Genomic DNA, 14,277 nt, shown 5'->3' on the forward strand with positions numbered 1-14,277 from the left:
AGAGCACATACTCTGGGAAAGGGAAAGCTACTGTCAGGTCAGATAATTATTTCCAAGATAAGTAGCAGCTTAGAGAAGGATGTAACAATGAGAAATGACAGATAAGAATAAAAGACAAGAATAGATGTTGGTGAAAAAAAAAAAACAGCTACAAATAGCACCAAAGCTTCAAACACATCAAAAAAGCACATGACAGTTTCTATGAACTAAAACTATGAACAGTTCTCTGAACTGTTTCTGTGCTTTTATGAACTAAAATTCATAAAAAATATTAAATCAAGAAAGCAAATGATCAGTCTCACAACACTGGGTCAAGTGTCTTCATTTTGGAATAATTTCCATTGAAACTAGTTGTTTTAAAAGTGTTTTTTAAATGTTTTAAAAGTATATTACTTAAAGTGGTTTACTTCATTTATTTAAAAAATCCACTACATGGTGTACCATACTTCAGTACCAACGATACTAAATATCTTTAAAGTTTTCACCATACCCCTAATTTGGCAGGCTTTTTCACATCAATGATTTTTTATGAATATTAATTAAAGCTGACTAATCAAGTATTCAGATCAGGGTATTTGAATTCTTGTCTACTAGAAAAAAAAGAGAAAAAAATCTGGAAAGAATATAATGAGAATCAAGAGCATAGATGGAAACCTTAATCAACCAGAAAAAAAAAAATCACCAAAATATTTTCTTCTCAAGAGTTCATGAATTTCCACTGGAATTTTTTTGAATTCTACTGCTTAATTGGACACTTGTTTCTTATAATTCTTAGGAATGACATAAACCACAAATTTTATTCAGAGCAATCATTTCTCTCAAACATCTTTTTATGACCAACATTTCACTTATCATTAAAAGTGTTTGCATAGAGGACCACTGGAAAATGGTTACTGTTGCTATTTCATTGCAAAATGACAAATGAAACTTAGCGGTGCAACCTAATGTCTTTTAATACAGTAAGTAATGACACCAAAACTAATTCGAGAAAGAAAAGTTATGTGACTCACTGACAAATATAAATTACCAACTATGTCACCAAGACAGATGTCTCATTTTATTTACTTATTTAAAGCACAATAAAACTTAACAAGAGGGGCTAATATCAAAACTATAAAGGTTTAACATATGGCATTTAATACAGATGTGCCTCATTTTGCAACTCATCATAATATTGTAGTCAGGGTTAAATTTATAAAGCAGCCTCAAGCTTTCCTTAAGCTGTTTGTTTGTCTACAGATTTTTTTTAATTTTATTTATTTTTACAGAGAGGGGAAGGCAGGGAGAAAAAGGAGAGAAACATCAACCAGCTGCCTCTCCCAGGCCCCCAACCAGGGACCTGGCCCGCAACCCAGGCATGTGGGCTGACTGGGAATCCTTTAGGTTTGCAGAACGATACCCAACCCACTGAGCCACACCAGTCAGAGCCGCAGATGTATTGTTATGCACGCAAGACGAGGCAGGCTAAGAGTTCTACCTTTAAAAAAAAAGGTTTGAAATCTGATCTTATCACTAGTGGTGTCATTTGTTTTGGATTCTTTCATTTTCTGTATCTTTTTCATTTAAGAAAAGAAGAAACTAGGTCACCTGAAACACTTAGCAGTGAGAAAGAAGTGAGGCTGGATGTGCGGATAACAGTAAAGGTAACCAGAGTAAGATAGGAAGAACATGAAGATAACAGTCCACGCTGAATTGTCTCTATCACAGAATGTCTATACACACCCAATTTCTGACTCAAACTTAGAATCATCAATTCATGTAAAGATATTATCCAGGGAAAGAAACTCAAAACTGCCAGTGCCACCCCATTTTTTGATAAAATATTCTATATTTTGAAAAAATGAGTCAGTTCTCCTATCTATGAATAAAATGCCACTTAAAAATAACACCAGGAGGTGGGGACAGGTGGATGTGGAAGAGGGTATGGAGAGACAAATGATGATGGAAAAAATAAAATACAATACTTTTAAAAAATAAAAATAAAATAGCACCACATTAGTGCCCAGGTTAGGGTCTTGAAATACCATTTCTCACTAAAAGAAAGTAGGGATTCTTAGAGAGCCAGCTGATTCCAGACCTGGGACAGGAAATGGTCAGATGAGCCCCACCTACCATGGTGGACAGCAAGGACGCTGCCACTAGAGTCCTGCTGTCTCCTCAAGAGACTCCCACTGACCAAAAATGGCCAGTTTCAGCAACAGTATCTGCAGTGGATTAAAATCCATCAAATGTGTTTAAATCCAACTGCTCATAATGGCATTAGAAAAAAAAAATTGGTTCGCTTTAGAGGAAAACAGGGAACTGATTCATTGTCTTGAAAGAACTGACTGCTTATCTTGAAAATGGATAAAGGGAATGAATCAAGCATTTATCCAGCCTTTTCCTTTATAAACTATACCACTAGGTAACCAAACAAGATGAAGGAAGTACTCTTTATAAAAACAGCCCAACTAATAAAAACAAAAAGATGTATTTAGAGTTCACCATTTTGCAACATCCAAAGAACTGGCAAAAATAAGCACTAACCATTAAATGCTACTAACATCACTAAACAGAGACAACTAGACACTAAGTGAGTGAAACATCACTCACCTATAACAATGCCCAAGGGATCAAACTTGAGTCTGATCCATTTTCTGGATCCACTGCCCAGTTGCAAGAAATATGGAAGACAAAGGATCATGCTGAACTTCGTCTCGAGTAAGCAGTAAGAAAATCCAGGCAGTGAGAAACAATTCAAACAGCCTGGGTTCTTCAACAAGAAAAGGGATAGAGGACTAACCTAAACAGTACATGTGACAACTCATACAAAGCCTATTTTTTAACCAGCAAGACTAACCCAGAGTGCCCAGTAATGCACATTTAGGTTACTACTACAGAGCCAGGATAATGGTAACTTACGGGAAAAGACAACTGGGACTGGGACAGGGAGCTCAGAGGGCCTTCTGGGGACTCCAGGGAGGGTGGAGAAGTTCTGTTTCTTAACCTGACTGGTGATTACAAAGGTGTCTGACTTACAGCATTTCGTCCAGCTATAGTCTTCTTGTTTTTCACTAACATTTCATTTTAAAATAAAAATATTTTCTTTTAACAGCGCTTAGCAGGACACCTGAACATTTCAACACCTAACAAAGGCTTAGTATGCTTCCCATTCTCCAGTGAAATGAGTGAAAACAAGAAGCTAAAAAATGTCAGTGCTCATCATTTCCTCCCTACCTTTTTCCTCTTCTAAGAGAACCACCTAATATCACATTTTGGACCAAACAGATTCACTTTCCTGTGCGTCTGGAATTCTAAGAATGAGTATAGATACCCGCACATGTTCCTCTCCCAGTCTGCACCCATCCCCTAAGATGCCTAAACCCAAAACTGAGGCGCCAGAATGGATCCTTTCTTCCTTGCTTATTCCCCACATCTAGTCTATCAGTAAGTCCTTCATTTCTAACTCCAGAAATAACTTCAATCTGTCCACTTCTGTCCATTTCCACCAAATGCATCATCTCTGACCATCAACCATTACAAGAGCCTCCTACCTATTTCTCTTTTATTCTTAACCCTCTACATCTATTCCCCCAAAGCAACCAGAACAATCTTTTAAAAACATAAACTGCTTAAAATTCTGCTTAAAACTCTTTAATAACAGTGCGCTCGCTGCACTCTGACTTAAATCCAAACCTCTTTCCATAACCTGCATCACTGAATCCCCACCCATCTCCCTGACCTCATCCCCAACCACTTCCTCCCATTCCACGATCCAGCCACAGTGGCCTCATTTCAATCCTTCCCACACATGAAACTTTTCCCACCTCCCCGTGTTCTTACAACTTTCCCTCTACCTGGAATACTCTTTTCTGGCTAACCATACAGATAACTTCTTAACCTCATGTCACAGCTGAAATATTACCTTTTCAGAGAAGCTCCTGCCAACTGTCCTATTAAGCAGGTTTCACTGTTTTTCTCTATCAATACATCCTACCTCTACCCTGTATAGCTCAAGCCCCAACTAGAGTGTATGTTCTTATGAGTGCCTAGATCCCACCTGTTTCATTCAACAGTGTTCCCAGCACTGGCACCTGAAAGGCAGTTAATTATTAATTACTGAATATATGAATAAATAACCAAAATGAAGGAACTCAAGGCTGACAGTCAATTTCTGCCATGAACAGTAATCGGTGAGTAAAGAAAGTCAGTTTTTAGAAAGGAGCAGGAGAACTGGGAGGGGGCAATGCAGCACAGACAAGACAGGTCATGTGGTTCCAGGGAGAGTCAAGGAAATTAGCTGCCTGCCATCTTTCATTTATGCTTTCCTCAAATATATAAAAAGTTCATCAAAACTACAAAAATAATTTTAACTTGCATTCCTTTTTAATGATAGGACTCTAGGTCCCATGAGTTCAGAAAACCAAATATCCTACAAATGAAAAGATGGTCTGGACAGAGAATAAATAATATTGTATATTCTGAATATCTAAACTACCTCATCCTTGGAATCCCATTGCTCAACAATTTCCCCAATTTTATACATGTGTTTCTCTGTGTGTATATCAAGATACTAATGTTTACATCAAGATACCTGAAATATCTGAAAAGATTTATTCAATTTTACTTCTTTACAAAGATATCTGATATCATATTATCAGCTTTCTGTAATTCTCACTTTGTTTTGCTACAGAGTCATTTTTCAGCATACATCCTTTGATGTACTTTTAAGAAGTTCAAGGTAATCTGCAGCTAGGAAGCAAACAATGGACTTATTTTTAATATTCACAAATGTCTGTTTATATATTTGTTACTTTTATTTATTCAACATGAGACTCTGTAGAAAAAAGTCATAATAAGAAATCTCAAGTCCTGACTGGTGTGGCTCAGTGAATTAACTGCTGGCCTGTCAACCAAAAAGTCACTGGTTCAATTCCCAGTCAGGGCACATGCCTGGGTTGCAGGCCAGATCCCCAGTTGGGGGCCTGCAAGAGGCAACCAATCTCTCACACACTGATGTTTCTCTCCCTCTCTTTCTCCTTCCCTGCCACTCTCTGTAAAAATAAAGAAATAAAATCTTTTTTTAAAAAAGAAAGAAATCTCAAATATAGAATCTTTGTTCTAAGAGATAAAAGCTTTTTAGGATTTGAATAATCCTAACATATGAGACAATTCAAATAAAATCACAACAAAAAAGAATCTTGAGACAAATAAAAGTTTCTATCCTGTAGTATAAATGTTCTCTCTAGAAGAAAATCCTAAAGACCTCTGGTAATTATTGAGGGTGGAGCTGGTAAGAAGTCAGAAATTGAGGTCATCATAATTACAGTTGGATGTTTCCATGGTGGGGGTCATTCCACACCAGGAGGCAAATGCACTTTTGCCTCCTAACAACCTTTTCCTTTGTGAACTCTGTCACACATCATAGACAATCATTTTACATTTTTCCATACTTTCACTGGGACATATATACAGTGTTCCAAATACAGCAACTTTTTATATGATAGTTTTCTCCATCCCCTTCACCTCTTCCCCTTTTAGAGTCTTAAAGAATATCTCTAGTGTACATATAGGCTGTTACAGTAACACCACTCTGGATTCCTTTGGCAATGCCATCGTCAAGCTTTTAATTTTAAGCAGCAGATGAGTTGGAAATGAATTGGTTTCCTGACTGTTTCTGCTACATACAACAGTGTTTTTTCAAATTGCCATCACAACCCATTAACAGGTCATGAAAATAATTTGGTGGATCATGATGAGCAGTTTTTCAATAAAATAGAACAGAAAATAGGAAAATACCAGAAACCATCCCACACAGTACATTTCAAGAAACTTCTATTTTAGTTTTATTTACATATTTAACTGCACTGGGTCTCATCATCAACATTTTTTTTAAATTTTTGAAAGTCACTAATATATGATAGCCTGAAGAGACAGTACCTCTAGTTCAACAGATACTTTTGAAACAAGAAAATTTAAATTCTCAGCACTTTCCCCCCTTACAATTCAAACAGAAGTGCTCGATTCAAACCCTGTATTATTAAAGCTATACTGATACACATTTCTGGAATGAGTGTTTAGGTTATATCAGAAAAACAAATTTCAACCTAGCTGTGTTTAATACATGTTTATCTTTTCTTTATATTTCTAACAAATTATTTAGTACTAATATATGCCAAATCTTAGCCCCTTAAAGAACAGTGGATAAACTAATCATTGCCTAGAGTTGCCTGAAAACTGAATTTATCTCCTGTCTTAATGTGTAACTGAGGTTGCTCACCAGGAACCGTTCCAGATTTTACTGCCTGTCCCACTCCCTCCCTCTAACGAGAGCCAACTGACTCTTCCCATCTACAGGGCCTAAATCAACTCCAGTGGAGTTGGTGAAACCCCAAATTAACCAAGAAAAGCCAAAGGGAGCACATGGTTTAAGGACCAAGTCATTAATGCAGAGAAGTGCTCCTTCCTGCTGGTTCAATTCTTTTCCCTTGGACTACTGAGAACACCTCCTCCTCTTGCCTGCCTCTAAAGTGGGGAGCTTACCCCAGGGCATCTTCCTAAGCCTAGTGCCTTTCTCTTTAAGAGTACTTAAAGTTCACTTCTCAAAGACAACTCCCCACTCTGAGAATCTGATAATAAGCACACAAGAATTTCACTTTCTAACATTCCAAAGACACATGAGTTAGGAACATAGTCATTAAAATGAAGTCCACCCCTCTTCTCTAAGGTTAGGGACACTGCCGCTCCAGACTGATGTCGTCTGTATGTGCTGAGGAAAATAAGAATACTTTCTACTTCACCTTTCTATGTCTTCATCCCTTTTCATTCCACAACAGTCTATCCTGTGGCTGATAACCCACTCATTCCCAGCAACACTTTCCCTTATTGAATGACTGTTTTCCTACCTTCACTCTTCCTTTCTGTGAATGCACTTTGTAACCCTAACAGTTTGACTTCAATCTTCATCTTTACTTCCTCCCAACTACCTATCCACATGTATTTAAAAAATTAAGTTTGCCACAATATCCAACTATAGCTTAAGTCAAAGAATTCTCATCTGTCTTGAGAGAAGCTTCAGGGACTCACTCTCTTATGTCTCCCTTCCAGTGTTTCCCACTGTGCCACACCAGTCTTCCTCCAAATATACTTTAATCAATGAATTTTAAATAACTATTAATTGTGAATTCTGAGGAGCAAGGCCTGTGTGGTAAAGTACATCTCTCCGGCAATGATAATCTGTCCTCTCTTTGACAAGTATTGTATGTAGCTACCTACCCTCCAGCAACCAGTTCTCCCAGATGCCCAGCTGTCTATCATAGAGATCCACTTCCTTTCCTGCGAATGTTCTACTTGCTGAAAAGCCCGTGTTTTGGCCATTTCCCTTTCCACCTATCAAAACTTACCTATTCTGTGGTCATTTTTACCTCAACTAGAGATTCCCCTACAAAGGACTGTGATAAACTCGACCTACAAAATGCTAATAGTTAAGAGCCATTTCATGGATTTACTTTCCCAGAGGGACTTCATTTTAATAAGGACTTCTGAAGACCTCTGTTAAGAAAATCAAGAAATCGAAAAGCCACGCTAGCACAAAGTACTAGACTTGAGTTACAGATCACACAGCCACGATTCTCCAGTCTGGATGCACAATGGAATCTCCAGCTCCCAGCGGAGAAAAATGACACCCAAAGAAGCAAATTTCAAAGTCAGGACAAAGCTGGGCCTAACACCCAGGTCTCACACTATATCAGATGTACAGGAACAACATGCTACAAGTATAAAGATACACACAGGAATAACAAATACCCAATTTGGGATAGTAGTACCTTTTGGCAGATGGTGAGAGAACGCAATTGGGAACAGATATACTTGAAGGGTTTCAACTGTATCAGTAATATTTTATCCCTGATTTTGGAGAGTGATGTGTAAACATTTCTTACATTATTGTGTTGGCCAAAAAGCTGATTAGGTTTTTTCCGTAAAATGGCTCTAGTAGCACTTAGTTGTCTTTAACTTCATTGAAAACAATTTTGTTAGACTGTGACAGCTGTTGTTATCAGCATGCCTTTCTTAAAAACTTATTAAAATTGGTGAATTTTGGGGCAGCCATTTTAATATCGAAGATGGAAGAAAATATGCAACATTTTTGCCATATTTTGCTTTATTATTTTAAGAAAGGTAAAAATGCAACTGAAATGCAAAAAAAAAAAAAAGATTCGTGTGTTACACAACGCTCCACAATCGGGCAGACAGGAATTGAGCACAATCAATGTTATACCACACAGGAAATAACCAACATACTCCAAATGTCCAAATCAATAAAAGTACTGGTGAAAATGAAAAATGTGTCTTTTTCTTTACAGACAAAAACCATATGGACTTTTTGGCCAACCCAACAGTTCCCATTATCTTTGGGATAGCTAAAATTTTATTTAAAAAAAAAACACAATATAACCATGGCATATATACTCAAATGGATATCATATTAAGAATTTAAAGAAACATCTTAGGCTAGAAAGTACTCAAATAAGATACTTTATTAAGGAAGACTAAAACACAGATTACTAATAAAAAATAACACAAATTTTTCTAAAGGAAAAGCATGACCAAAGGCAAAGTTGGGTGTATCCACAGCCCACAACTTAAATAAAGAATAGGGAAACTTCAGAACAGATTCTTCTCGGACAATAGTAATAGAAGGCTGGGATTAAGGCTCAGATTACGTGATGGGAGCACTGGGAACTAAATTGGCTAGTGTGCCCCAACACACCCCCCACCAAAACCAAAGGAGTAGCCTGACTGAAGTGCTGTTTTAGCAAAATAAATCAGAAGCCACTTACAGGAAGAACTAAAGCAAACATGACCCATAATGAGATTCTGCAGGACAGCAAAAGGGGAACAGAAGGAGGTAAGGTGCTAAGAACCAAGTTCTGCTGCCTTGCCTTACTCCCAACAGAACCCTTCCGCTGTAAAGGTTTTAGAAAACCACTGAACAACAGTTCCCAGTTGGAAGGCACCACTATGTGAGGGTCATGAAACCCTGCAATAGGGTAGTAGTATTGGGAATCAAAAGCGGGGGAAAATGAATCTACAGACGTTTTGATGGAAAATTTGATAGACTCTAATAATGAACTAGATAATAAAAGAGTGGATCTATAATACATGAAGAAATTAAAAATGCTAACAGAGCAGCAGCTGCTGGTCATGCAGCCTTGAACATCAGCAACATAAATGTGACCGTGTATGTAAAAATGTCTAAGCCCTAAGGAAGTGCTACTCAAGGGAGAAAAGCAAAGTGGCAGTTTTACAGGAATTAAGAAGAAAAAAAAAAAGCAAGCAAAAGAAACCAGAAAATTCTGGAAAGAAATAGCCACCACATCACAGAATGCTAAGAAAGCAAGCGAGACTTTCAAAAGGAGGCATCACTGTACACAGTGAGAGGGTACACAACCTTTGCAGAGGATCAGATCCAGGTTTAGGGCACCTCCTCCATTTGACCAAGTTATTTAACCTCTCAGCTTCAATCAATAAGGAAAAACTAAACTAACATTATTGAATGCATTATAGAACTCTGTGCTAAGTGCTTCACATATAACCTCACAACACATTTTACAGATGCAGACATGAAATTTACAAATAGCATAGTAAATTGCAGAACCAAGATTCCAATTCCTTAAGACAATTAATAAAGGAATGTACCAGTATATATACAGTTCCTGGCAAACAGTATGACCTCAAAAGTGGTAGCTGTATTTCATTATTAGAAAGTAATGATTAACAGACAATATAAAAACTCACCATCAGTTATCCCCTCCCATAGCCTTCCATGGGACAAACTCCTAGTGGCCACAGTATTAATGCCTGTAATCTAACCTACTCAATAAGGTTGCTATAAGGATTAAATGGTATTATGAAAATAAAAATGCTGTGAAAAAAAACTTAAGAGATATTCAAATATATGGGATTGTCACATATCTTTTGCTCCTTAGAAATGCCTTCTGGATTAACATGTCTTTCTGAAGAGACCTAAAAATAAGTCTGTTAAATAGGCAACCACTATTTTAAAAAGTGAAAGTCACCATGAAATGGTGATATATGCCACCCACACCTATCTCTGACCCCTCCAGGTTCTCTAATGTCCCTGCAAGGGCAGGGGTTCTCTTATACCTATAACAAAACTCTGATAATTTAGAATACAGATAATCAGTAAGGAGAGCTACCACTTCAGAGTCGTTCGAGTTGGCTTTATGGCACTTGTTCACAGGTGCCCCTTACAGTCCTTCCAAAACAAAAAAAGGGAAAAAATATTTCCAATTTTCTGTAATATTAAAACTGGGTGCCTAATCAATACTAGAATTCAGTTAGTTTACAAAACGCCAGAAAAGAATCTATCAAGTGCTCTGTCTGATAGGAAGTTGTCTTTGGAAACCCATCCACAACCCCCCTTTTACACCTGAACAGATGGTTTCCAAGCCTCAGGGCTCGCGTGTCTAAACATCCTATTCACAATGGGTCACAAAGTTTCTACCTTTTTAATTATTTCATGTTCTTGAATACACCACCTTTCATCTAAAAATCTCTAGGTATCAAAACAAAAACCCTTTAATCTTCATAAGAGCACTATCTGGGAGAGAAATTAGTACCCTTATTTGATAAACTAAAACTATGACTGAAGTTAAATATTTTATCCAACATCAGTTAGTTGATTGGTTCACTCTTGGGGAGGAAATGCACATTATGAACCTAAATCAATGGATAGCCTTGATTTAGTTTCCTAAGATCATTTTAAATATTAGCTCAAATATATCTACTGTGTACTCTTAAACTCCCAATATACTGAAGATTAAATATGAACTAAGAGTAAATACCAAAGCATCACTGTTTTTTACATGCTTTAAAAAACCCCAAAAAACCCATATGGGAGAGGGGTTCTAATTTAAGACTTCTGTCTTGTATCCATAAATACTTTTGAACTTGAGGGGTTGGGGAGGAACACCTGTCAGTGCAGCATATCCACGATAAGTTTCACAGACTGTGTAGCTATTAATATTTAATTCCTTAAACTGTAAATAAACAATGCGCCCTCTAAAAAAAAAAAGGCAATATTACGAAAGACATTTAATAAGAAAGCTTACACAACTGTGAGAAGCCCAATAATTTCCTAGTTTTACATCTCCCTAGCTTCGTGAACTTGCCACGAGGGAAAACTCTGCCGGCCCCAGGAGTGCCGCCGCGGGGCACCCAGCGCTGCCCACCGACTTCCCACGCGTGCCAGGCCGGTCAGGATCAGGCGAGGCTCCGCCTCCCTGCGAGCCCCCTCGCCTGACCGACAGACGTGGCCTGGCACTGAACTTGCCTCCCTAACTCTGGCGCGCCGATTCTGGGCCCCCGCAGTCGGACAGGGTGGCATGGTCCAGCCAGGCCTAGCGGCCCCCGCCCCACAACCACGGGTACCGCCTCCTCCGGCACCCCGCTCCCTGCATTCGTTACCTCTTAGGCGCTGGCGGCTGCTCCATGGCGGCCGGGGGCAGAAGGAAGGACCTGGTGAGCGGCGAAGGGCGGAGGGAGGAAAGGATCCGGGGCTCCGGATGGCCAAGCCCAGGCAACCACGGAGGGAAACTCCAGGAACTCGGAACAACTTTCCCGTAACTCCACGGCGGATCCCCCTCCCGCACCAGGGTGAGGCTCCTCCCGGCCGCCCCGCCCCTGGGCCGCCTGCAGCTGTCCTGGAAGGGTGGGTGGAGCCAGGCGCTGTTGGGTGGGTGGAGCCTGCTTGTCCAGGGATGGTGGGCGGAGCCGGTGCGGTCCGGGCACTTTTGGCAGAGCCAGGTTCTAGGTGGGGTGGGCGGAGGCCGGGGTCAAGGGAGAGGTCGGTAATAGAGCAGAAAGGGCGTAAAAAGAAATGGGGACTGGAAGAGGGGTAGGACGAGGCCTAGTCAGGACCCACAGCCTCCCAATGCTAGCGAGGGGTACTCTCCTTAAAAGTGGTGCTCCGCACCTGCCTTTATCGTTTTTTTTGCTCCAATCCGATTTGATTCATTTGTCTGAATTTCCCAAGGATGTCTCCCAAACATCTTGTGCAGGCGTTTGAAGTACTACTAATTGCCCACGCTTCTCTTTCTAGTTCTGTTTATAATTATTGGTTATGGTTTCCCCAGCCATTTGACATTTGTAGCTACAGTACTAGGGATACTTCTGGAAATTCTTGTTTGATTTTGATTGTGGTCAAGCTCCTCACCACATTTCACAATAATTATGTCCAATTACAAAGAAAGTAATTCCTGCAGTGACATCACACAGTGCACAGGATTCAGGGCACTGTGGACTTGCTATCTGTTCAAGTGGGTAACTTGGCAAACTAGACAAATTATGGTGCACAGAAAAGTACTCAGGAAAAGTCTGTTTCCTTCCCTCTTGCCACCCTCTCTCCCCAACCTGTACCTAAGGCTCTTACCCCATTGTACTTTGAACCCTTCGTGCATCCTTATAGTATGTATACCATTAATCTTAAATTCTGTCTACAGGTATCTTTCTTGTGAACATATAGAGATGCTATGTAGTGACTTGACTCTTGAAAGAAATTGTCAAGATGTAGTGTCATATAGTTTTTTGGAGACTAGAACAAAGGGTACAAAGAGAATGTTCTACAAAGGAACTTCATTAACGTTAACCCAAATTAAACTTGCCTATCCACAGTTTTTCCTTTGCATTATTTTCAGGTTCATTGTATAATAACCTTATATGATTTATCTCCAAACAATTATATTACCCCCTAAATTTAATCATTAAAAATTTGTAAAGACCACTTATTGCTGAAATCTAAAGCCACATTCTGTGATTAAGAAATATTACAGAATTTTATATTCATTTGTATTGAAGGATCCACAGTCTAACAGTTCAGAAATAACAAGCTAAAGCAATAAACTGTTAAAACTGAGAAGAGCCTTTGAAATTATTTCATCCTATCTATCTCTCACTCTCATTCTCACTTCTATACCCTAGTCCCATCATCACATATTTCATTAGAAAAATCTCTTTCAGGAAAGATCATGTCATCCTTTTAAAAAATTACCACATTTTTAAATGGGCTCAAATTGTCATACTTTAAAATGGACTCTGAGTTATGTTACCAACCTTAATCTCCAGGAAACCTTTCCCAGTCAAACCACCAATACCACCTGCTCACTACCTCGGACATTTTTGTGAAAGAGATGCCTCTCTTAAATGTGCCCATAACACACTGTGCTGGCATTTGTATGACACTTACCACACTATATTTAAGTTCTATTAATTTGACTAACATTCCAAACCAGCTGAGAGTCTGTTGAGACCTGGACTATGCCTTTATTCTATCCCTTGCATAGCAAATGCCTTATGCATAGTAGGGGCACTGGGTTGGGTAGCTTCCTTTTACTGCCCCAGATTCACTCTCCATCCTTCTCCATCTGCTTTCTGCCCTGGAGGCTGACATCATTGAGCTCCCAGCCCACTGATGAGCTTGGGTCTGATGATAGGGAGACTCAGCAAGAGACCATCTGAGGGAGAAAGGAGTGTAAGATCATGCTGTTTATTCCCCTGGTTTCCTTCCAGTGAGGTTGTTAGGGCCCAACTCTCCTTTCTTCCCCTCATCCCTTTGGGCCTAGTGATGGTGACTGCTCTGCTATTCTCTCGATTCCTTCTCCATTCCCTATGTTCCCCTAGACCTCAACCCTCCTCAGATGACCCTACCTTCAAAAGGGTTTTCTATTGGAACCCTGACTGAAGTAAAGAAGGTGTGTGGAAGGGGGAATAACATCAGGATAATTTCTAAGATCTCCTCTCAATTTGAAAGAGGGCTAACAATTACTGTATGACTCCAATAAGATCAGACACTTAGCCTACATTACAACCCTAAAAATGCCTTGTTACGTCATTATTGCAACTTTATAGAAGAGAAAACTGAAGTTTAAAAAGCATCATTCCAATTCACCAAGGTTGTAGGTTCAATCCTGGGTCAGGGCACATACAAGAAGCAACCAATGAATGTATAAATTAGTGGAACAACAAATATCTCTCTCTATCTCTCCCTTTCTCTCTCTTCCCATCCCTGCCTTTCTCTCTCTAAAATACGTAAATACTATTAAAAAGATATTTTAAAAGCAACTGAGGTTTGAATGGGTAAAAGCAGTTACCCTAGGCCAAACAGAAAAACGTGCGCTCTAACCCAGCCTTTTAACTCTAAAACCAAGCCTTATCCCAAAGTAAGTCAGTCACTAAATATTTACTAAGCATTTATGTATACCCAGCACTGTTCTGGGT

General features: G+C 39.2%; 1 protein-coding gene across 2 annotated transcripts in view; it reads right to left on the bottom strand.

Moving 5' to 3' along the window:
- STK3 (serine/threonine kinase 3) overlaps nt 1-11,723 on the bottom strand; it is a 252,662-nt gene extending 240,939 nt beyond the window's left edge. Inside the window, exon 1 of one of the 2 annotated variants that reach the window (XM_028533670.2) lies at nt 11,470-11,723. In XM_028533670.2, the coding sequence (XP_028389471.1) occupies nt 11,470-11,495 (26 nt within the window). In that variant the 5' untranslated portion in view covers nt 11,496-11,723. The remainder of the gene's footprint in view (nt 1-11,469) is intronic. The other variant, XM_036031288.1, reaches the window with a different exon arrangement.
- Between the last annotated feature and the right edge of the window lie 2,554 nt (nt 11,724-14,277).

This window comes from Phyllostomus discolor, chromosome 7, assembly GCF_004126475.2.
Source record: "Phyllostomus discolor isolate MPI-MPIP mPhyDis1 chromosome 7, mPhyDis1.pri.v3, whole genome shotgun sequence".
NCBI lineage: Eukaryota > Metazoa > Chordata > Mammalia > Chiroptera > Phyllostomidae > Phyllostomus > Phyllostomus discolor.